At 39.4% G+C, this 22,465-nt stretch overlaps 1 protein-coding gene across 11 annotated transcripts in view; it reads left to right on the top strand.

The window, feature by feature from the left end:
• EVI5 (ecotropic viral integration site 5) overlaps positions 1–16,822 on the top strand; it is a 191,844-nt gene extending 175,022 nt beyond the window's left edge. For 7 of the 11 annotated variants that reach the window (XM_036352437.1, XM_036352435.1, XM_036352436.1 and 4 more), the window contains one exon: positions 12,652–16,822. In XM_036352437.1, coding sequence (XP_036208330.1) covers positions 12,652–12,966 — 315 coding nt within the window. In that variant the 3' untranslated portion in view covers positions 12,967–16,822. Of the gene's footprint in view, positions 1–10,294; positions 10,398–12,651 lie in introns of all 11 variants that reach the window. The other 4 variants (XM_036352439.1, XM_036352442.1, XM_036352443.1 and 1 more) reach the window with 4 other exon arrangements.
• The last annotated feature ends 5,643 nt before the right edge of the window (positions 16,823–22,465 follow it).

Genomic DNA, 22,465 nt, shown 5'->3' with positions numbered 1-22,465 from the left:
TTCTTCCCCCTCTCTCCTTCTGTAGTGGCAAATGCATAGTATAACTTCCTTCAATTTCAAACTTTCCTTTCCGCCTTTTTCACTTATTAATATGCGTACATGTTTTCTTTGCTTCTAAAAATGTCTTAACTATTGCATTTTATACATTCAACATAGAATCTATTCTTTTAAAAAATGTTTAAGGTTTTTACCTGGTTTTTAAAAATGTTTTATTTAGCTTAAAGCTAGAAACATTTTCAGCATTGTCTATTTTATATTATTTTAATAAAATTATTGAATATTTAAATAATCTTTTAAGTACTGTAGGTCTGAATTTTGACTCTTGTCTATGTAATGCTATGATCAAAAAGTCATGACCTCCGATTGATCACTTTTATTGGTTTCCTGTTCTGATTCACTGGAAATCTTTGGGTTTGTGTGCTTATTGCTAGTTGTAATCTTTGTCATCTGTATAATTCCATTTTTAAAGAAGCTGAAAATTGAGAATAAATGTAGCATATTATTTCCCATTTACATTTATTTTAAAATTAGAAAACCGAGAAAACCATTCTATAAAGAATTCAACAAAATTACTGATTAAACTCTCAAGGGGGAAATGAAAGCCTCTAGAACTTAGAAACACAAATCTTTGGGGTTATTGGATTTTATGGCCATCTTCCTATGTGAAGTATAATGTTGAGTTATTTAAAATTTTATACATTGTACATCTCTTCTAGAAAAATTACATTTAGCTTTAAAAGCTGTATAACTCTGTGTTTTAAAGATTGATTATATAACCCAAAAGCGTTATAATCTGATATGACTCAGTCTTGGAAACTTACTGCAACTGTTTTGCACTTCACTTGGTGGTATCACATGACTCACTTCAGTGGTTCAACCCTGTCTAGTAGTGATCAAAGTTCATTTGGTTAGGGGTTTTTTTTGGTGTGTGGATGATTTTTTTCCACTTTGTTGTGGATTCATAGTCTTTCAAAATACTCAGTGCACTCCTTCATATTTTTTTGAATCTGAGAAAGTGGTAGTTGCACCATTCAACCTCCAATCACATACAGGGGGGAAAATGTTGACTTGAAATAATATGCCTGGAAGTACTTTTAACTGTAAAGCATCGTGTTAATCTAGGGTTTAAAATGTTTTTCTTTTTCAATTACAGTTTACATTCAATTTTATTTTGTATTAGTTTCAAGTGTACAGCATAGTGGTTAGACAATCATATACTTAGCAAAGTGTTCCCTGATATTTCTAGTACCCACCTGGCACCATACATAGGTATTACAATGTTATTGACTATATTTCCTCTTCTGTAATTGACATCCCCCTGACTATTTTGTAACTACCAATCTGTACTTATCAATCCCTTCACCTTTTTCACCCTGTCCCCCAGCCCACCTCCCTTCTGGCAACAATCAGTCTGTTCTCTGTATTTATGTTTGTTTCTGTTTTGTTTGTTCTTTTATATTGTTCTTTAGATTCCACATACTAGTGAAATCATATGATATTTATCTTTCTCTGACTTACTTATTTCACTTATCATAATATCTAAGGGTTTATTACTAAATATGTTACCCCAATATGTTAAAATTGAGGAAGAATAACCTGTGTCTCTTTATAAAATCAACTGTAAAAATCAACCCTAACTTTTTCCAGTTACCAGTATTCTGTAATGTGATGACAGAAAGCGAACACATAGAGAACATCTGTCCTCTGTCCACATGGACACTAGCTCCAGTGACCAATTTTCTTAGCACTAATTTTTCTATTATTTATTAAGAAGTTATATTTAAAGCCTATAAATCTCCAAAACTATGATACTTTTCTGTTTTACAAAAGAAAATTCTGTCTTAACCTTTAGTGGTTTAGTTTAGTTAATGAAGTAAACTAACGAAAAAAATTTAAATACTTACATACCCTTACTGATTATGAAGTCCTTTGGGAATATTCATTCCTGCAGGTTCTCTGCTTTAAAATTTTAATTATAATATTTCTGTGAAATAACTGTAATAGTTTTTAATGCTTTCTTTTGTGTTTGAATTTTTACTATCATGCAGTTAGGAACTGCTGCTTCCTGTCAAAACCTACGTTCATCAGACTATGAACATAACAGTTTCCTGTTTTCTTATTAACTATACTGCATTTTGTGCTTTATTCTTTAAAGTTATATAATATCTTAGCTTATCGCTTTCCTTTTGCAATTGCTAAATGTTTTCTTAGGTCAGCATTGTTTAATACAAAAAGAGAAATCCTGAAGTCTCATCTCTTTGTTGATAGTGAGAGGTTATGATTTTGTTAACTTTTTAAGGTGTAGTGAATATGTCAGAATGTCTTCAGTATTATTTAAGTAAATTCTACGTTTTTTTACTATTTTTACTCTGTTTCTTAATGCATAACATGATGAAGCAGTCCACATCAGGTAAGAAATAGTGCATTATTTGGATCTTGTATATATATTAGTATTCCTATCTGTCTACTTATTAATATTTTCATTCAGCATTTAAGGGGATGGGATGAATAATCAGTACCTGAGGGCTTTAAAAAAAAAAATCCTGCCATGTTTTCAGTGTAGTTCATCAACATTTCTTATGTTCCAACACTTGTCAAGTCAGAATGCTAAGTTCTGGGATATAAAAATGATTAAGGAACAATCCCCACCAGCAGGGGCTAACAGAAGAGGTAGGATAAATGTACAGCAATATTTTTCCAGGTAGTGCTCATTTTAAATATTGGATTCTAGTGTTAAATCATATAATTTGGGAAAAATTTATAAGTAATACACTCATATATATGCATTTCAATAAAGACGAGAAAGTATTTATGAAATTATTTATGGCTATTGATTTATTTAAAATGTTATAAAATTATTAAAAGTTTTATTAAGATGCTAATATTTTAAATTAATATTGAAATAATACTAGAAAACAAAAATGCTTTTAAAAGTAAAGGAAGCGGTATTAATTCTTTTGTTTTTATGTTATTGGATTATTTGGGGTGGTTTTTTCAGATGAGTGTAACTACTTTATTATGAAAATGATCAAGCTACAAGTACATTTTGTAGCACAATTTAGAGGTTTTATTGATGGCCTTATTCTCAGAATACAACTAAACAAATAACTGAAACTAAGAAACTCTGTATGCATGGTGGGAAGTGTTTGTTTTTAGATTTATACCCTGCCTTATTTCCCACAGATTTTTGAGGGAGTTTGCATGAATACTTATAATAAAAATATAATTTAATATTAGGTTAATTAAATCAAGTGAAATTGCTGATATTTGACTTTTACTTACAAAAATAGCAATAGCATGCAGTTCAATATAATAGTTAAAAGAATTAGTTCTAAGACAACATTTTGTAAAATCCAGTTCATGTTATCACACAAGAATGTATACAGTATCAGATGGAAGTGTGGAGGCAGCCGCTACTGGGCTGTGGAGCCATGTGGAGCAGTGGCTGCTGATTGATCAGGGTGGGGCTGCTGGAGGTTGGGGTGGCTGTGGCAACCCACCCAATTTCTTAAAATGAGACAATGGAATTTGCCACATCAATTGATTCAGCATGAGATGCAGTTTGATAGCATACCCACAGTAGAACTTCTTTCAGAATTGGAGTCAATCCTTTCAAACCCTGCCACTGCTTTATCAACTAAGTTTATGTAATATTCTAAATCCTTTGTTGTCACCCTGGCTGGTATGGCTCAGTTGGTTGGGCATCATCATGTGCACTGAAAGATTGTTGGCTCAATTCCTGATCAGGCCATAAACATGCCCAGGTTTTGGGCTCGATCCCTGATCCCTGGTAGTGGGTGTGCAGGAGGCAGCCAATTGATGGTTTCCTCTCAAACAGATGTTTCTCTCTCCCCATCCCTTCCACTCTCTCTCTAAAAAAACCCCAAACAAGTCCTATGTAATAAAAGCTAATATGCAAATTGTCCCCTCAACCTGGAGTTCAACTGGGAGTTCAACCAGGGGGCGGAGCTGGCCAGCCAACTGCCCACAGCCCCTCCCTCTGGCCACTCCAATTGGGGCAGGCCAGTGGGATCCCATCTGTGCACATGCACCAGGCTCCTAGTAAATAAATAAAATCTTTGAAGGAAAAAAAATCCTTTGTTGTCATTTCAATAATCTCCACAGCATGTTGAGGAGTACTAGGTGTACCAGTTAAAAATGCGGATTTTTTCCACTGGATGGAGTTACATATATGTGATATATATGCGATTTGATATGTATGCTATTTTGTTGTATTGACAGCAAGCTTCAAAACTTCATATGTCAAATTTGCTGAAGGTGTTAACATCATAGATATTTTTACGCTTAAAAATGTTGAATTTTGTGCCCCCCAAAAAAGAACATTTGCGGGAAGTTTTAATTCATTACTTTATTTTGAAGAAAAGTGCTGTTGAAAGTTATCGTATACTTCAGGAAGCTTATGGTGAACATGCTCCATCTCAAGATACTTGTGAACGCTGGTTTAAATGCTTTAAAAGTGATGATTTCAATGTGAAAGACAAAGAACGTCCAGGTCAACTGAAAAAGTTTGAAGACCAACAATTACAAGCATTATTGGATGAAGATGCGTGTCAAACTCAAAACAACTTGCAGAAAGAGTAAACATTGCTCAGTAAACAGTTTCCGATCGTTTACCAGCAATGGGAAAGATTTTAAAGGAAGGAAATGGGTGCCACATCAACTGAATGAAAGACAAATGGAAAACCGAAAAGTCATCAGTAAAATGTTGCTTCAACAGCATGAAATAAAGTCTTTTTTTGCATCGAATTGTGACTGGCAATGAAAAGTGGATTTATTTTGAGAATCCCAAACGCACAAAATCATGGGTTGATCCAGGTCAACCATCAACATCGACTGCAAGGCCAGATCGCTTCGGAAAGAAGACAATGCTCTGCATTTGGTGAGATCAGGAAGGTGTGGTGTATTATGAGCTTCTAAAACCAGGTGAAACCGTTAATACTGATCGCTACCAACAACAAATAATCAATTTGAACCACGCTTTGATCGTAAAACGATCAGAATGGGCCAGAAGACACGGCAAAGTAATTTTGCTTCATGATAACGCACCATCACACACTTCAAAACCAGTTAAAGGCACGTTAAGAGATCTTGCCTGGGAAGTATTAACCCACCCGCTGTATTCACCAGACCTTGCTCCTTCAGATCTTCCCACTTGTTCTGATCAACGACACACACACTTTCTGAGCAGCACTTCAAAACGTATGAAGAAGTGAAAAATTGGGTTTCTGAATGATTTGCCTCAAAACAAGAAAAGTTCTATTGGGACGGTATCCACAAATTACCTGAAAGATGGGGAAATGTGTAGCTATCAGTGGACATTACTTTTAATAAAGCACTTTTGATGTTTCTCTTGAAATGACGGTGTTTTCTTTGATTACAAAATCTGCATTAACTGGTACACCTAGTAGATTCCAGCTCAAGAAATCACTTTCTTTGCTCATCCTTAAGCAACTCCTCATTTGTTTGATAGCATACCCACAGTAGAAGTCTTACCATGAGATTGCAGCAGTTCAGCCGCGTCTTCAGGCTCTACTTTTAATTCTAGTTTTCTTGCTGTTTCAATGACATCTGCGTTTACTTCCTCCCCAGAAGTCTTGAATTCCTCGAAGTCATCCATGAGGTTCAGAGTCAACTTCTTAAAAAACTCCTGTTAATATTGATATTTTGACCTTTTCCCATGAGTCATGAATGGCATCTAGAAGAGTGAATTCTTTTCAGAAGGTTTCAGCTTACTTTGCCCAGATCCATGAAAGGAATCACTATGGCAGGGTGGGAATATCTGGCCCAAAGGCCGTATAAGGCCGAGGAATCATTTGGTCTGGCCCTGTCAAGGCATTAGGGGTGAGTTAATTAAATGTTTGACCATATGTAACAGGCTAATTTTTAAGTAGATAATTTTGTGTGGCCCACGAATGATGTTATAAATATCCAAATGGCCCCTGGCAGAAAAAAGGTTCCCCACATCTGATCTATGGCATCCATAGCCTTATGAAATGTTTTTCTTTAGTAATAAGATTTTAAAGTCAAAATTCTTTTTTGATCCATGGGCTGCAGAAAGGATGTTGTGTTACCAGGCATGAAAACATTAATCTCGTACCTCTCCATCAGAGCTCCTGGGTGACCAGGTATAGTGTCAATGAGCAGTAATATTTTGAAAGGGATATTTTTCTCTGGCAGATTAGATTTAGTATAACTTTTGGAATAGTAAATTTGCATTGGTTTCAACTTGAAGTTCCCAGCAGCATTAGCCCCTAACAAGAGAGTCAGTCTGTCCTTTGAGTTTTGAACCTAGACATTGACTACACTCTCTAGTTATGAAAAATCCTTCCTACATGGCATCATCTTATAATATAAGGCTGTTTTGCCCTGGCCAGTGTGGCTCAGTTGGTTTGGAATTGTCCTGTGCACTGAAAGGTTGCAGTTTGGTTCCTAGTCAGGGCACATGCCCAGGTTTCGATCAATGTTTTGCTCTCAGATCAATATTTCTCTTTCTCCCCCTCTCTCTAAATCAGTAAAAATATATTTTTAAAAAGCAATATAAGGTTGTTTTGTCTACGTGGAAAACCTGTTGTTTAGTGTAGCCACCTTCATTATCTTAGCTAGATCTTCGGGATAACTTGCTGTAACTTCTTCATCAGCACTTGCAGGTCCACCTTGCACTTTATGTCATAGAGATGGCTTCTTTCCTTAAACCTCCTGAAGTAACCTCTGCTAGCTTCCTCACCTCTCTCAGCCTTCATAGAATTGAAGAGAGTTAGGCTTTGCCCTGGATTAGGCTTTGACTTAAGGGAATGTTGTGGCTGATTTGATCTTTAATCCAGACCACTAAAACTTTCCCCATATCAACAATAAAGCTGTTTCACTTTCTTATCCATGTATTCACTGGAGTAGCACTTTTAATTTCCTTCAAGAACTTTTCCTTTGCATTCACAACTTTGCTAATTGTATGGCCTGTGTTGGCTTTCAATATGTCTTCTTCACTAAGCTTAAGCATTTCTAGCTTTCCAGTTAGAGAGCCATATAACTATCCTTTTGCTTGAATACTCAGAGGCCATTGTAGGGTTATTAATTTGCCTAATTTCACTATTGTTGTGTCTCTTGGATTAAGGAGGCCTGAGGAGAGGGAAAGAGATGAGGGGATGGGGTGGGGGGGCAAGACATGACCAGTTGGTGGACATGACCAGTTGGTGGAATTGTGGGCATGGTTCATGGCTCCCCAAAACAATTACAATTGTAACATCAAAGATTACTGATCACAGATCACCATAACATATAATACAGTCCTGTGTTGCTTAGCAATGGAGATACCTTCTGAGAAATGTGTCATTAGGCATTTTTGTCATTGTGCAAACATCACAGAGTGCACTTACTCAGACCTAGCTGGTGTAGCCTACTGCACTCCTAGGCTATATAATATGGCCTATTGCGCCCAGGCTACAAACCTGTACAGCCTGTTACTGTGCTTCACACTGCAGGCAATTGTAACACAAGGTAAGCATTTATGTTTCTAAAAATATCTTAAAACAGAAAAAATATAGTAAAATACAGTATAAAAGATAAAAAATGGTACCCCTGTATAGGGCACTTGCCATGAGTGGAGTTTGCTGGACTGGAAGTTGCTCTGGGTGAGTCAGTGAGTGAATGGTGAGTGGATGTGAAGGGCTAGGACATTACACTGCTGTAAATTTTATAAACACTGTACACCAGCATTACCACAAACATAAATATTATATTGCACTGCAGTGTTACAATGACTACAACATCACTAGAGATAGGAATTTTTCAGCTCCATCTTATGGGGACCACCTTTTATACGCAGTACATAGTTGCAGCACATGACTAAAATGAAAAAGTTTGAGGTATTGTGAGAATTACCAAAATGTGATGCAGACACACAAAGTGAGCAAATGCTGCTGGGAAAATGGTGCCCATAGACTTGCTCAATGTGAAGTTGCCACAGACCTTCGATTTGTAAAAAATGCAATATTTGCCAGTAGAGTAAGGCAAAGCACAATAAAACGAAATATTTCTGTATAATGACTTTGGTTATATTAGTATTCAGGATCAACATCATTAGTTTACATTTACATCCTTAAGTCTATATCAATTCACAGTGGAACCACAAGCACACAGATGCTTAATAATGCAACTCCTCAGGCCTCTCCTCTGGAATGGAGACCGAGATACCTGGGAAGTCTTATTTTTACAGGTTTCCAAGATGGTCTTATGAGGAACGTTTGGAAAATAATGTGGGTTTGGGGAGGGGGTAATTTGTTTTTCTGACTTTAGTTTTATTGAGATAAAATTTACAATTTTGGAATATTTCTTGTCACCCCAGAAAGAAACCTCATACCCATTTTCAGTCACTTCCTTTCTCCTCCCTTCTCCCCCAGTCCTAGGCATCCACTGATTTACTTTGTGTCTCTATAGACTTGCCTATGCTGGACGTTTCATATAAATGGAATCACGCAAAAAATAATAATAAAAGATAAATGGGATCATGCAATATGTCATCTTATGTATCTGGCTTCTTTGACTTACCTTAATGTTTTTGAGGTTCATCCATCTATCCATACTTTATTCCTTTTTATTGCCAAATAGCATTCAATTGTATGGAAACAATGTCTTAATGTGATTATTTTACATGATAATTTTATTCAAATGATTGTCAGTTCTTTCATTTTTTTTCTTAGGGTGTGTTTTCTTATGTGTAATTGTCCTCTCGTACCATTAAAACCCCTGTTATGTGTTCTTCTCTTCTGTTCAAACAGTATTTGTACTATTAATTTCTCCTTGTTGAAGAAGTCTTTTCTCTGACTGCCCCAGGCGACCTCAGTGAGGACAAGGTGACTCCAGGCCTCCTTCATAGTTGTCATCTTGGGAGCTTTTTCGGCATCATAGGGATTCTTTTGACTTCACTTTTGTATTGGACTTCCTTTTTCCTGGATAAAAAAATGTCTTTTTCTTTCTTTTAATGTACTTCAATTTGATGTAGCAAATCCCTCTTTCTGGGAAAAAAAAAAAAAAAAAGATTTATGGGAGATAAACTGTAAAAAAGTTTTATTTGATTTTTGGTTCTTGTGATTCACCCAGAAAAGGGTATTCTTTGAGGGGTGAGGTTAAGTCATTGCAGCTTTTAACTCATATTTTAGCCTCATACTTAATTGATAGTTTGAGTGAGCATTAAAAATTTTAAAGATAATTACATGTAGATTAGAAATTTTTTTTCTCAGAATTTTAAAGGCACTGCTCTATAGTTGAGAAGTCTGATATCATTTTGATTCTTAATATTTTATATAAAACATGTTTTTGTTTGGGGCTGGATGCTTTGTTCTTTTCTTTGTGCCCAGGTACTTCACAGGCCTTTTCAGTCTCAAAGCTCATGTCTTTCATGACAGAGAAATGTATGTCTAAGATCTCTTTTCATTTGTTTGTTTTTAAGATCTCTTTTTAGAGTATCCTGTTCTTTTTTTTATTTCAGAGAGGAAGGGAGAGGGAGAGAGAGATAGAAACATCAATGATGAGAGAGAATTATTGATAGGCTGCCTCCTGCGCACACACCTCCCCCCCCCCCCCCCTTTGGGAATAGAGCCTGCAACCTGGGCACGTGCCCTGGCCAGGAATCGAACTGTGACCTCCTGGTTCGTATGTCGACGCTCAATCCCTGAGCCATGCTGACTGGGCAGAACAGTTCAGTTTTGTTGAACATACACATTCCTGGACCCTACCAGGAGAAAGTTTCAGGGAAAAATGTTTAAACTGACTGCTGCTTTCTGGATGATGGAGGTGGCCTAGCTTAGTTATGCTGCTGAAAGACACACACACAGGAGATGTCCATAGTTCAGCCGCATTTTTGTCCTGAGTAATTAAGAGTTCCATTTCAGGTAAGTCCTCTGTGACTCGGCCCCATTTGGTTGGAATAGAGGATTCTCAAACTGAGGATATCAGAATCTCCTGAGATGCTTGTTAAAAATGTAGGCTCCGGGATTTCATTCTCGAGTTTCCATTCCTTAGATCTGGGAAATGATTCTACATGTTTAATAGGCATCCTCTGTTATCCTGCTGCAGATGGCCAGTGGGCCATATTTAGAGATATGCTAATCTAAGTTTGTTACCAATAATGTTCCTGAAAGTTTTGGGGGGTTGGGTTGGACAGAGAAGATTAAATATCTTGTTTTTTGTATTGTTTAAATATAATTAGTTCCTAAAAGAATAGTAATAAGGATAAGCATTGCAGCTCTGAGAGCTAAGCAACCAAGACTTTGTACTGTAGAGGGCCCAGCGCTGGTGTTCTTCCAGTCAAGTCCCAGTTCACAGGAGGAGGGGTCCCGGAGGACATCCCCACCTGGAGTCGAGCCCTTCCAGGTCACATCTGGGTACGTAGTACTCTGTAATTCCTTGCCCGTGTCCACTTTCCTCCTAGGCCCAGGGGATAACTAAGTTTTACCAAATAGTCTCTTCCCTTAACCTTTTCTCTTGCCCACCAAAACAATTCCTCTATGCCTTTGCTATTTTATATTAGCAGTTCTCAAAAAGAAGCAGCATTAATTGCATCTCCTTTGACATTGAGGAAATGACCCTCAACATATAGTTAGTTTTATGTAACATTTGAAACGGCTTATTAACATCTGATGTACTGCAGTGTTTTAACTGTAGTAAGTTTTGCTAGAGCAGAAGAAAGCTACAACTTTCCAAACAGTTGGGAAGTTGTGGTTCCCCTGCTGTGCTCCTCCTCTGCAGCAGCCAGGAAGAAGGAACCACGTGTTCCATATTATCTCTTCAGAGGGGCCTGGGGAAAAGAGAGAAAGGAAGAGATTAACTGACTGAATTTAACACTTGGAGCCATAACTCATGTGTTGCAATGCGGTGATAGGATGTTGCATCAGAACCTGGATGTGGCCGTTGTAATGCAGTGGGTAGCACAGCCATGGGGAGGCTTTGTGGTGCTCGCTGTCTTTCAGCTCCAAGTCTGCACCCCTCCTGACCCGCAAGGAGAAAGGTGTTATTTTGGTCACATGTACCTCCCGATCATTTTGTTCTCTCCGCCGAGGGCACGTGCATTTCTTTATGGGTGAAAGTTTGCCACAGACATCACTGTGCCAAGTCCCAGCAGCCTTTTGTGTCCTGTGGTCCCGTACCAGCAGGGAGGCGTTGGGCTTCCTCACATCTTCCTGGAAGTCTGTAGGGAAAGCTGGGAGGTGTTATGGCAAAGCTTACGTGTAATGTCTGTACTCTCGGAACCGTTAGTTTTGAAAGTGTATGTAATATTTCCTGAGTATTTCACATTGCTTTTATCTCAAGATTTGAAAGATAGTAAGTGACCAGGAATTTGTCCCTGAGAAACAAAATTGAAGATTGACAGTAATGATAAGGGTAGGAGAATGCAGTGTATTTCAGCAAAATTCTTGATAATCAAAGCAGATTTTGGTAGTTAATTATTTCTTTATTGTTGTTTTTGCATTTTTTAACACATGACAATATCAAAATTAAATTTTACATTTAAAGCATAAACTCTTGAGGACAGGGCTAATGTCTTAATTATATGGTAGTACAAGTAGTAGTATCCATGGAGGTGGGTGGGAATGTGAAGGAACTTAGGCAAAGGATTGACAGATGATGAAAAGAAATAACCTTAAATTCTGATAAAGCTGGGTTTGGAGGATGTGGTTTAGATTTGTGACAGTGGGTTTTTCAATATGAACTCTAGAATTAGTCAGACTTGCCCACCAGTAAAGTGTAGCATTTGATCTCCACAACCCTTCCTCCTTAAGGGTCACACCCTATAAAACTCCAGGAGTAGAGAAACCACCTGGTTCTCAAAGATGGAAAGAGAAGGAGCTGAGCAAAACGTGCAGTTGCTCTCCCCTACTTGATGGTGAGGGAAGTCTCTCCTCCCGGGAAGGAGGAGGGGAAAGAAAGCAAAAACGTTACACACTACTGGCATTCCCCCCACAGAAGAAAGTAACTTAGTGGGAGGAAGCATTCCTGCTCTAACAGAGTGATAGTGGAGTGGTAGTTCTTAGGATATTGTAACAGGACATTAAAGCAAATTTTAATGATTTGTAAATTATTTTCATGATTCACTGAATTAAGGAGACATGCTCTTAAAAGACAGTGTGATAGTTTGGAGTATGGCCTTTAAGTCCATATCTTCTGAAATATTTAAAGGTGAACTGATAGGATATCTAAGCTCTACCTCAAAATAATCCAGGGACTGGAGAGGTATACTGTAATTAGATTATTGATGTTGTGTTAATTGTGTTAGGTGATGGGTACATGGGGTTCATTGTATTACCTCTAGTAAAATGAAAGTTCAATCTGATTCTAAACTTCACTATTAGCTATGTGTCCTCAGCAACTTGCTCTACCTGAGTCTGTTTCCTAATCTCTGAAATGAGGGTAATCAAATCTACCATAATGACTGTTGTAATTATTCAGTTAACATAACACATTATGTGCCGACTACGTAACACACAGGAGTTGCTCAAAAATTGGTAGTTACTGTTCTATCTATAAATAGGAGGAAATCAATGTTTCATCTTCCTTAAACATGAAATGTTTGCTTTCTTGGTGAGATGTGTATGTATTTTCCCCCAGGTGACTGTATTAACTTGGATTTTGTTTTGACAGCTCAGATGCCTCAAAGGCCAGAGGGGCTTCTTGGGCCAACCCCCTTTTGATGGAATCCACATTGTCAACCACTTAATAGGAGATGATGACTCATCCCATTCCTCTGATGAAGATCTCATAGAGAATTCCTTGCGGGAGAGTGGCATTGGTTTTCCTTTGCACAGAAAGTCTGGCGCGATGTCTTTAGACCCCATTGTGGCAGATGGTAGTGAAAGCGAAACAGAAGACAGTGTGATGGAGACCAGAGAGGGCAATCAAGTGGATCAAAAGGAACAGCCCCCAAGAAAGAGAGAATCGTACTCAACCACTGTCTGACCATCACTGTGAACTAGACTGGATTTTTTTAAAGGATTAGTTATATGATTAAGGGTTTTTGGGGACATATCTGTTTCATATGTACATATATATATTTTTCAATCTTATCTGCCTTTTGATCTTTGCCAAACCGTCACCACTGACTGACCATTGCCATAAAGTAGACGACTATGGTTAATGTGAAAAATAAGGTTCTAGCAGTATTACTGAATCTTAATGTTTTTTGTGTAGAAAATGTAATTATATCTATATGTGGAAACCATTTTGAAGTTCTGAACTATGGAAAATTTAATTTTCTTCAGACAAAACTGCTCTTGTGCAATATTTTATGCTTAGTAAACAAATTGTATATTTATGTTTATCAATTTGTTTTCAGGGCAGCTGTCTACAAACATTTGACCAAGACACACGTCAGATTTATCTTATGCTTTGTGTTTGAGGGAATTTTTCCCCCCAATTGAAATTACTGCTTTATTAGTAGACCACTGAAAGTTCCCAAACACAGTGTCTTTTTCCCATATAATGTTTTAAATACAAATTAAGGGTTAACTGTCTTGAGAGTTTTAAGTTCCGTTTGAATTTCTAGTTTTTATGTGCATATCATATGATACTTCCATATATTGCTTATTATCCAGTGCAGTAAGTTAACTACAAATATATTGTTTTTTGTACATAATTTATAAATCTGCATCACCCAACATTGAACATCATTTTATATGGAGAATGTACATGTTGCAAAGTGACTGCCTTCAGCATTCTAACAGGACTTCTGTAAATACAAAGTTAAAAGGAAATTGAAAATAAAACCAAACACTAATATTTTAATAGTTTTAGTACTTTGCTTAGCATTCAACACTAGCAGATTTATAACTTATGCTTGCTCAAAAACACTATTGGTAAGACCTTTTAACTTCACATGTATGAAACTAATTGTCCATGATTAAAGAAGTTATAGCACACATTACTTAGTGCTAATATTCTACTTAATATAAATTAAGCAATGGACTGAAGTCCAAGATACCGAACAATAATATCTACAAATCATTATCTTCAGATTCTTTAATTACTAATCTATAGATAAAGCCATAAAAATTATTTTCTACCAATTCTTCCCTTTATCATCTAGACTATTTTTTCCTAGGAAACTGAGTATCTATCATTAATAAATTGGAGGAAACACCCAAATTACACTTACACTATGGAAAGACAAGAATATGTTCACTGGATGCTTCCTACTCTCATTTTCATCAGCATCCTATGAAAAAAATAGCCTTGGAGGATAAGATGGGAAGGTTGGATTTAGTATAGAGATACAATTTTGCACAATATGTTGCTCGCAGAAAAAAAATACATATTACAGAATGGAGTAGAAGAGACAAAACTAGTTTTCTGTCTAACACCAGGAATTAAGGTTATGCATCTCCGTGGATTAGGCTTCTCCAGGAAGCCCTGTGTTAGCTATTGGCTTGAGAAATGAGATTGAGAACATGCCTGCTGTGTCCGTAGCACCAGGCTAAATTCTGGTGCTTAAATGTCTTACCTGTGGTCACATGGTGAGTAGCAGACCAAGATTTTAATGCAGATCTCTCTGACGCCAAAGTGTTTGAAAAGGTTCAGCTAATGAATTTCTCCATTCCCTGCTTTTCTGATAATTAGTGTGATTTTAAATAAGTTTAAATCACACTTCACAGCTTTTGAGTATAGATACTACTCTACTAAAATTGCCTGACTGGTGCTTTGGGGTTCATTACTGTCAGCCTAGAGGCTGTTGATGTTCAAGTGAAATGAGATGATTCATGGCCTCATGATTGCTTTGACACCCACATCAAGAAATCTGAATGATCTAGACCAGAGGTCAGCAGCTGCACCCACGAGCCAATTCCAGCCAACTCCCTGTCTTTACATGACCTCAAGCAGAAAGCTTTTTTACGTTTTCAAAATAGTTGAAGAAAAAAAAAATCAAAAGGATATTTTGTTACATGAAAATCATAAAATTCAGATTTCAATATTGATAAGTAAGTTTTTATTGGATACCCATAGCTATGCATTATATCCTGTCTATGGCTACTTTTATGTTACAGTGGCAAAGCTGAGTAGCCTAAACTATCTACTGTCTGGCTCTTTAGAGAAAAGTTTGCTGACCCTTGATTTAGATACTCTAAAATGTTTGCTTGCTTCTTCAATTTGTCTTAATAGAGGATCAGACCATTTGCTTTTGCTGTTGAGTTAATAGTTTGGAAACCTAAAATTTCCTGGTGGATCCTGTATTCAAAATTGTTCAAAGTGAAACGTGTGCCAGCTATTTTATGTCATGAAGTCTGTGACACCATAGACAGATTTGGAAGGATAGCTATGTCTTTGGAAATGGAGAAAGAAAGGATTCCAAAATCCCAGCACTGCTCTTTAAAGTGTGTGTGATTGACCTTTAAGGTATGCCTCATTGAGTCAATGTTATCATCTGACTTTAAAAGAAAGAACATCTTTCTGTAATCATGTTTGAATTCTAAACCTTGAAAGATATTCTTAGAGAATTTCTTAAGTACTTTTCCTGATTTGGAATTAGGTATTAAAAGAATCACGGTAAGTAAACCTTAATTGATTGATACTCTTGTAATTTGGACAGTGAAAAACAAGAAAAATCTTCTCATTCAAGATCTTTGATTCAAATACTCCTTAGAAGAGTTTAAAATCTTCCTGACCTTTAAGATGCAATAGGATACTGTGTTCTGATTTGATTCCATTTTATTCAAATTAAGACTTTGGGACATTGACAGTGTTTTCTTGATAGATTTTAATTATTTTGTCATTTAAATGTTACTCAGTTAAACAGAATTGAGGAATATTGGGGCCTGGGGGGGAGCGAATGAAATAAATTTTTAAAACTCATAATAAATTAAAATAACACACACTTACTCCCTTGGGCTAGTCACCTTCCTGGCGTCATTGCCACCCTGGGTTGAAAAACTAAGGGTAGAGGCTTACAAATGACCTAAATATAGTGGAAATTGCATTGAGGTGATGAAACAGAACTTTAGGTCAAGAAAATACTTCAACCACTGTTTTAAAAATTAGTGGTAAATTTTTCATCCTGGAAAAAGAAGTCAAAGATGTAACTTTATACCACATCTACCCTTTTATTGATAAATATCAGGCACTTGATGACAAATTGAGACATCAAATCCCAAGTAACTGGCCGGCTATTTTGAAAGAAAAAAACAACTTTTTCTTGGCTCATGATGCAACTTGTTACTCTCCAGATAGTGCCTTTGATTGAAAACAAGGTGTAGACCTTTTAAATTATATTATTTATGACATAAGAAATTATTTGGCTCCTCATCCTTTATCTTTTACATAATGCACTATAATTTTTAGATTTAAATAAGAAAAGTAGATGAATTGTATTTTGTTAAAGCCCTTTTATGGCCAGCTTGGTGATTATACTACCAGATGTTGACAGCTAACACTTCAGAAATCAATGATTTACTTTTATTAAAACAATGAGCTTTAGCAAGAAAGTTCTTGTTGCTCTATCATTAACAAAACAGTACATTTTAAAATTAATTAATTTTAATTCATTCTGCTGAAATTAAAAGTGGAGTGTATGCTATTTATAATCTAAGTTTTTATATCATATCCATTGATCTACCTGTCCCCTTTTCACTCCAAAGAAGAGATACCAGAATAATACATTATGCTAGACTCTATCAGCTAGAGTAATACATTACACTATAGATATGCAAAATTATAATGTATTTTATTTTACCATTGAAATTTCTTACTGTAACATTGTATGATAACCTGAAATGTTTACTTGTGCCTTTGCTTTAAACAATTAAAGTTTTTCATTTTATACGAATTCTTGTTTCCTTAAACTATTCAACTCAAAAGGGAAGATGCATCAAAACAAAAAGTCTATAGAGAAGTACCACTCATACATTGATGTCTAGTCCGAGGAGGAATCCATCAAACACCATGAATAACCAAGGTAATGAGGCAGCTCAGAAAGAAAATGAAAAATCTCCAGGTAATTAACTTAAAGACATGGAAATATGTGATTTAAATTACAGAAATTGCAGTTCTGAAAAAAAAAACCAAAAAAAACAATGAGATGCAAAACACGAAAACTGCTTGGCCCAACATCAGATACTCATTAGTGAGGTTTGTGCCCCATGGGTACAGGGACCATATCCACCTGGTCCCCAGTGTGTGATTAGTACAGGGGTGGGCAAACTTTTTGACCCGAGGGCTACAATGGGTTCTTAAACTGGACCGGAGGGCCGGAACAAAAGCATGGATGGAGTGTTTGTGTGAACTAATATAAATTCAAAGTAAACATCATTACATAAAAGGGTACGGTCTTTTTTTTTTTAGTTTTATTCATTTCAAACGGGCTGGATCCGGCCCGCGGGCAGTAGTTTGCCCACGGCTGGATTAGTACCAGACAGAGAGGCTGGTATGTGATATTTTTCAATGTAATCAAAGGTCAGATATCTAGATTTGCTTTTTCCTTCAGGAACATACTAATTTTTTAAAAAATATATTTTACTGATTTTTTTTACAGAGAGGAAGGGAGAGGGATAGAGGGTTAGAAACATCGATCAGCTGCCTCCTGCACACGCCCTACTGGGGATGTGCCCGCAACCAAGGTACATGCCCTTGGCCAGAATCGAACCTGGGACCCTTGAGTCCGCAGGCCGATGGTGTATCCACTGAGCCAAACCGGTTAGGGCCATACTAATTTTTAAAAAAATATTAATGGCAATAGTTTCATCTCATTGTATTTTAGTTAAAATAACTAGAGGCTCAGTGCACAAAATTCATGCATTGGAGTGGCGGGGGCAGGGGGGTTCCCTCAGCCCGGCCTGCGCCCTCGCAGTCCAGGACCCCTCGCTCCTTACCACTCAGCTCGCTGCTCCTTAGTGCTGCCGCAGAGGTGGGAGAGGCTCCTGCCACTGTTGCTGCACTCACCAGCCGTGAGCCTGACTTCTGGCTGAGCAGTGCTCCCCCTATGGGAGCGCACTGACCATCAGGGGGCAGCTCCTGCGTTGAGCGTCTGCCCCCGGTGGTCAGTGTGATCATAGCAATCGGTCGTTCTGCCGTAATGGCCACTTGGGCTTTTATTATATAGATTAGCAACTAATTCAATAAATGTATCCAAATATCTATAATTAGAATATACATATAGATGCTATTATAAGAAATTTATGGCTTCTGCATTTTTATCACAATGTTAGTATCACTTAGAAGCCGTAGTATACTATATATTCTGCCTTATTCCCCAAAGGAGTTAAGGTACTTTATAAAGGTACATGAAATATGACAAGATAGTTATAGTCCAGGGTTTCTCCACCTTGGCACTATTGGGGCCAAATTACTACAAGTGACCGTCCTGTACATTGTAGGATGGTCAGCAGCATCCTTGGCATCTACACACTGAATGACAGTAGCATCCCCTCCTTGCGTATGACAACTGCAAATGTCTTCCTCCAGTCATTGCTGCATGTCCTTGGTAGGGAGGGACTAGGAATGAAAATTGCCTCTGGTTGAGAACCTCTGATATAAATTTAGATAGAAGTGGGTCAAAAAACAAAGGGCCACTAGGACCAAAACTAAAACTACCTATACTATTAAAGATGGCTCACAAATTTGGAGTCAGTGCAAAAACTAAAACCTGAACCACAATGAGGTGTTACTTCACACTTACTAGGATGGCTATTCAAAACAAACAAAAAATTAACATGTTGACAAGGAAACATTGGAACCTTGTACATTGCTGCTGAGAATGTAAAGCGGTGCATCCACTATGGAAAAGTTTTGGCAGTTCCTCAAAACAGAATTGCCATATAACCCAGCAATTCCACTTCTGGATATGCACTCAAAAGAAAGCAGGGACTCAAACAGGTATTTGTACACCAATGTTCATAATAGCAGTACAAGAGCCAACAGGTGGAAACAACAAATGATCAATAGATGAATGGGTAAATAAAAGGTGGTATATACGGTGGGGCCTTGACTTACGAGTGTCCCGACTAACGAGTTTTTTGAGATACCAGCTGTCTGTCGGCCGATTTTTTGCATTGAATTGATAGAGTAATTTGAGTTAACAAGCTCCTTAAGGAGCTCCTTAACGAGCTCGGTCTCGGAACGAATTAAACTCGTAAGTCAAGGCCCCACTGTACTGGGTATGACAAAAAGAGGTTTACAATTGTATGTGAAACACAGTTTATTCTTGTATTATTGTTTACTAATTATTGTGTTATTTTCCATACAAACAACTGTAAGCCTTCTTTTGTCCCACTGTACATATAATGGAATATTATTGAATTACAAAAAGGAAAGAAATTTTGATACATGCTACATTATGGATGAACCTTAAAAACATGCTAAGTGAAATAAGCCAGACACATAGTATGATTTCACTGATATGAAGTACCTAGAATAGCAAATTCATAAAAGTACAGTATAGTAGATGTTAGCAGGGAGTTAGGGATATGGTGAAAAGGGAAGTTAGTGTTTAATGGACCAGAGTTTCTGTTTGGGATGATAAAAAAAAGTTCTGGAAATGGATAGTGATGATGGTTGCACAACACAATGTATTTAATGCCACTGAATTATACAATTTAAAATGGTTAAAATGTTTTGTTTTGTTTTTTTAAAAAAAAGCATGTTGCCCTAGCCAGTTTGGCTCAGTGGATAGAGCATCAGCCTGTAGACCAAAGGGTCCCAGGTTCAATTCTCGTCAAGGGCACATACTAGGTCGCAGGCTCCTCTCTGGCCCGGGCCTTGGTCGGGGCTCATTCAGGAGGCAACCAAGGGATGCGTTTCTCTCACATCCATATTTCTCTCTGTCTGTCCCTCTCCCACTCTCTCTAAAAATCAATGGAAAAATATCCTCGGGCAAGGATTAAAAAAATAACAAAATAAATAAAGTTTTAAAAAAGGGCATGTTAAAAACTTAACATCAGCTTATAAATGAAATATGTCCAAACAAAGATATATAGAAGGAAAAAAAACCCTAAACATTATCAAATTTATCCACTGTATTTGCCCATGAAACACAAACTGTTTTTTTAGGTTTAGAATCCTGGCACTAGACTGGGACCCGAGCTTTGTGTTGATGAGACCTGGACAGGACAAACTTCCGGCCTTCTTGCTGCTCCTTGATCACCAGATGCGACCCAGGGCCTGGCCCCTCCTGGAAGGGCCTTCCGCCACCTCCTCCCGGGGTCTGCTCAAGTATCACTGCACGGGAAGCCTTTTCTGATCCTCCCTTTCAAAGAGCCCCTTCCCGGCTTTATTTATCTCCGCAGCATCGGCGGCTGCCTGACAGCCTATGCTCTTTACATCTTCATTTGTTTTGTTCGTCTCCCCACACTCGAATGCAAGCTTTATGATTTTTGCCTCTGCCCCCAGAATTCAGAACAGTGTCTTAGCTCACAATAAATATTTGTTGAATAAGTGAAATGAGTAGTTGAATAAATCACTGTTCCTCAGACAGTTCACTGTTGAAATGGATAGACACCATCTGTGAAATACAAAACTCAGTGCACCACCTGGCTCTGGAGTCCTCTCAAGGCATCAACCAGGAACTGTTGAGGCGGCAAAGATGAACCAGACCAACTCTTGTCTGGCTCGTGAACGGGAGATGCAGGGCACCGATACGATGCGATGGGAATTTCAGAGGTTACGCCCAGCTTGGGTTAAGGCCTCCTTTGTGCCCTTCCCCCTTTCCTGCCCATCCAAAAGCTCTGCCCTGCACCAGGGCAGGGATCATGGTCCCTGTCACGACTGTTCTGTAGGCCCCATGGTCTCCTATCCAAGGACCTGCTCTTTCATAGGTGCTCATGTCTCCTGCTTGGGTGTATGGCTACATCTCTCCATCACTCTAAATTCTACCAAAGACGCCTAGAAATAAAGCATCTTAAACCGGTGTGCAGGATTTTAGACCCAGAGAAACTTTTCATATCCTCCTGAATAGATTCTTTTTTAAAAATATGTTTTTATTGATTTCAGAGAGGAAGGGAGAGGGAGAGAGATACTCATCAATGATGAGGGAGTCATTGATCCGCTGCCTCCCACACGCCCCCTACCAGGGATCGAGCCCACAACCCTGGCCAAGTGCCCCGGCTGGGATTTGAACCGGGAACTCCTAGTTCATAGGTCAGTGGTCAACCACTGAGCCACACTGCCGGGCCTGAGTTGATTCTTAGAAGGAGCTGCTACTTGTCCGCACTCTCGTCACCCAGGGCTGACCATTGTTTCCTCATTTCTGCCAGTGGTGGGTGGGCCTTCCTGAGGCCGTCCTCAGTGAGAGGAGCGAGCAGGGCAGGTGGAGAGAAACGAGTTGGCTTTAAAGATGTTGTTTCTCTGATTTTTTTTTAAAGGAAATGCTCACTGTACACATGAGAGACTCCCAGGCTGAGAGATGCCGTGGCAGTTGAGATGCACCTGGGAGCTCCTAACTGTTCCCTGCCTCCGCCTGTGGGTGAGACAGCAGCCACTGCCCTCAGCCCCCACGGCCCCCACAGCCCCCACGGCCCCCACGGCCCCCACGGCCCCCACAGCCCCCACACCCCCCTCAGCCCCCACGGCCCCCACGGCCCCCTCAGCCCCCACAGCCCCCACAGCCCCCACGGCCCCCACACCCCCCTCAGCCCCCACGGCCCCCACACCCCCCACGGCCCCCACGGCCCCCACAGCCCCCACAGCCCCCACACCCCCCTCAGCCCCCACGGCCCCCACGGCCCCCACACCCCCCTCAGCCCCCACGGCCCCCACACCCCCCTCAGCCCCCACAGCCCCCACACCCCCCTCAGCCCCCACACCCCCCTCAGCCCCCACGGCCCCCACACCCCCCTCAGCCCCCACACCCCCCTCAGCCCCCACGGCCCCCACAGCCGAGCCAGCACAGAGCTGGTCAGGTCTCCCGCCTGTCTCCTCCCCGCCAAGGGCTCTTCCTCTCCAGGCCCAGGCCTTCCCGGCCTCTGGTGCCAGCTCTGCCCTTCCCACCCCAGGACGGGACGGGACCAGGTGTCCTCCTTGGTGTCGGCTATACTTCTGCCTTCCAGGCACACTGTGTGTGGACCTGCCAGCCCTGAGCAGGCTGCCTCCCCGCCGGGCAGAGAGACACCTACTGCCCACAGCCCTGCCTGCCTTCTGTTTATGAGTCTCAAGGTCCAGCCTCTGCCCTGGAGCCCCTCATGGAGCTCGGGAGTGAACCAACCTTGCTCCATTCACAAAGAGAATGTTAAAACCTTTGGGGCATGAATGAATGTGTGTCTCTGCAGCCTCCTTCCCACCAGGTAAGCGTCTGGCCGGGCTGTGCCGGCTCAGCCTAAAGGGGTCTCTGCGCCACGTCCCTCTCCCAGCCTCCCGGGCCAGGCCACGCTGCGAGCAGAACTGCCAAGGCCCACTTCCAGGTGAGGAAGCGGAAAAGCAAACAACGGGAGTCATGCTATGAAGCATAAATGTATGAATAGTGTCCTGCATTTCGCCCAGT

This window comes from Myotis myotis, unplaced genomic scaffold (genome assembly GCF_014108235.1).
Source record: "Myotis myotis isolate mMyoMyo1 unplaced genomic scaffold, mMyoMyo1.p scaffold_m19_p_2, whole genome shotgun sequence".
NCBI classification, from domain to species: domain Eukaryota; kingdom Metazoa; phylum Chordata; class Mammalia; order Chiroptera; family Vespertilionidae; genus Myotis; species Myotis myotis.
The sequence above is the reverse complement of the archived record's forward strand: the minus strand, read 5'-3'. Positions and strand labels throughout refer to the sequence as shown.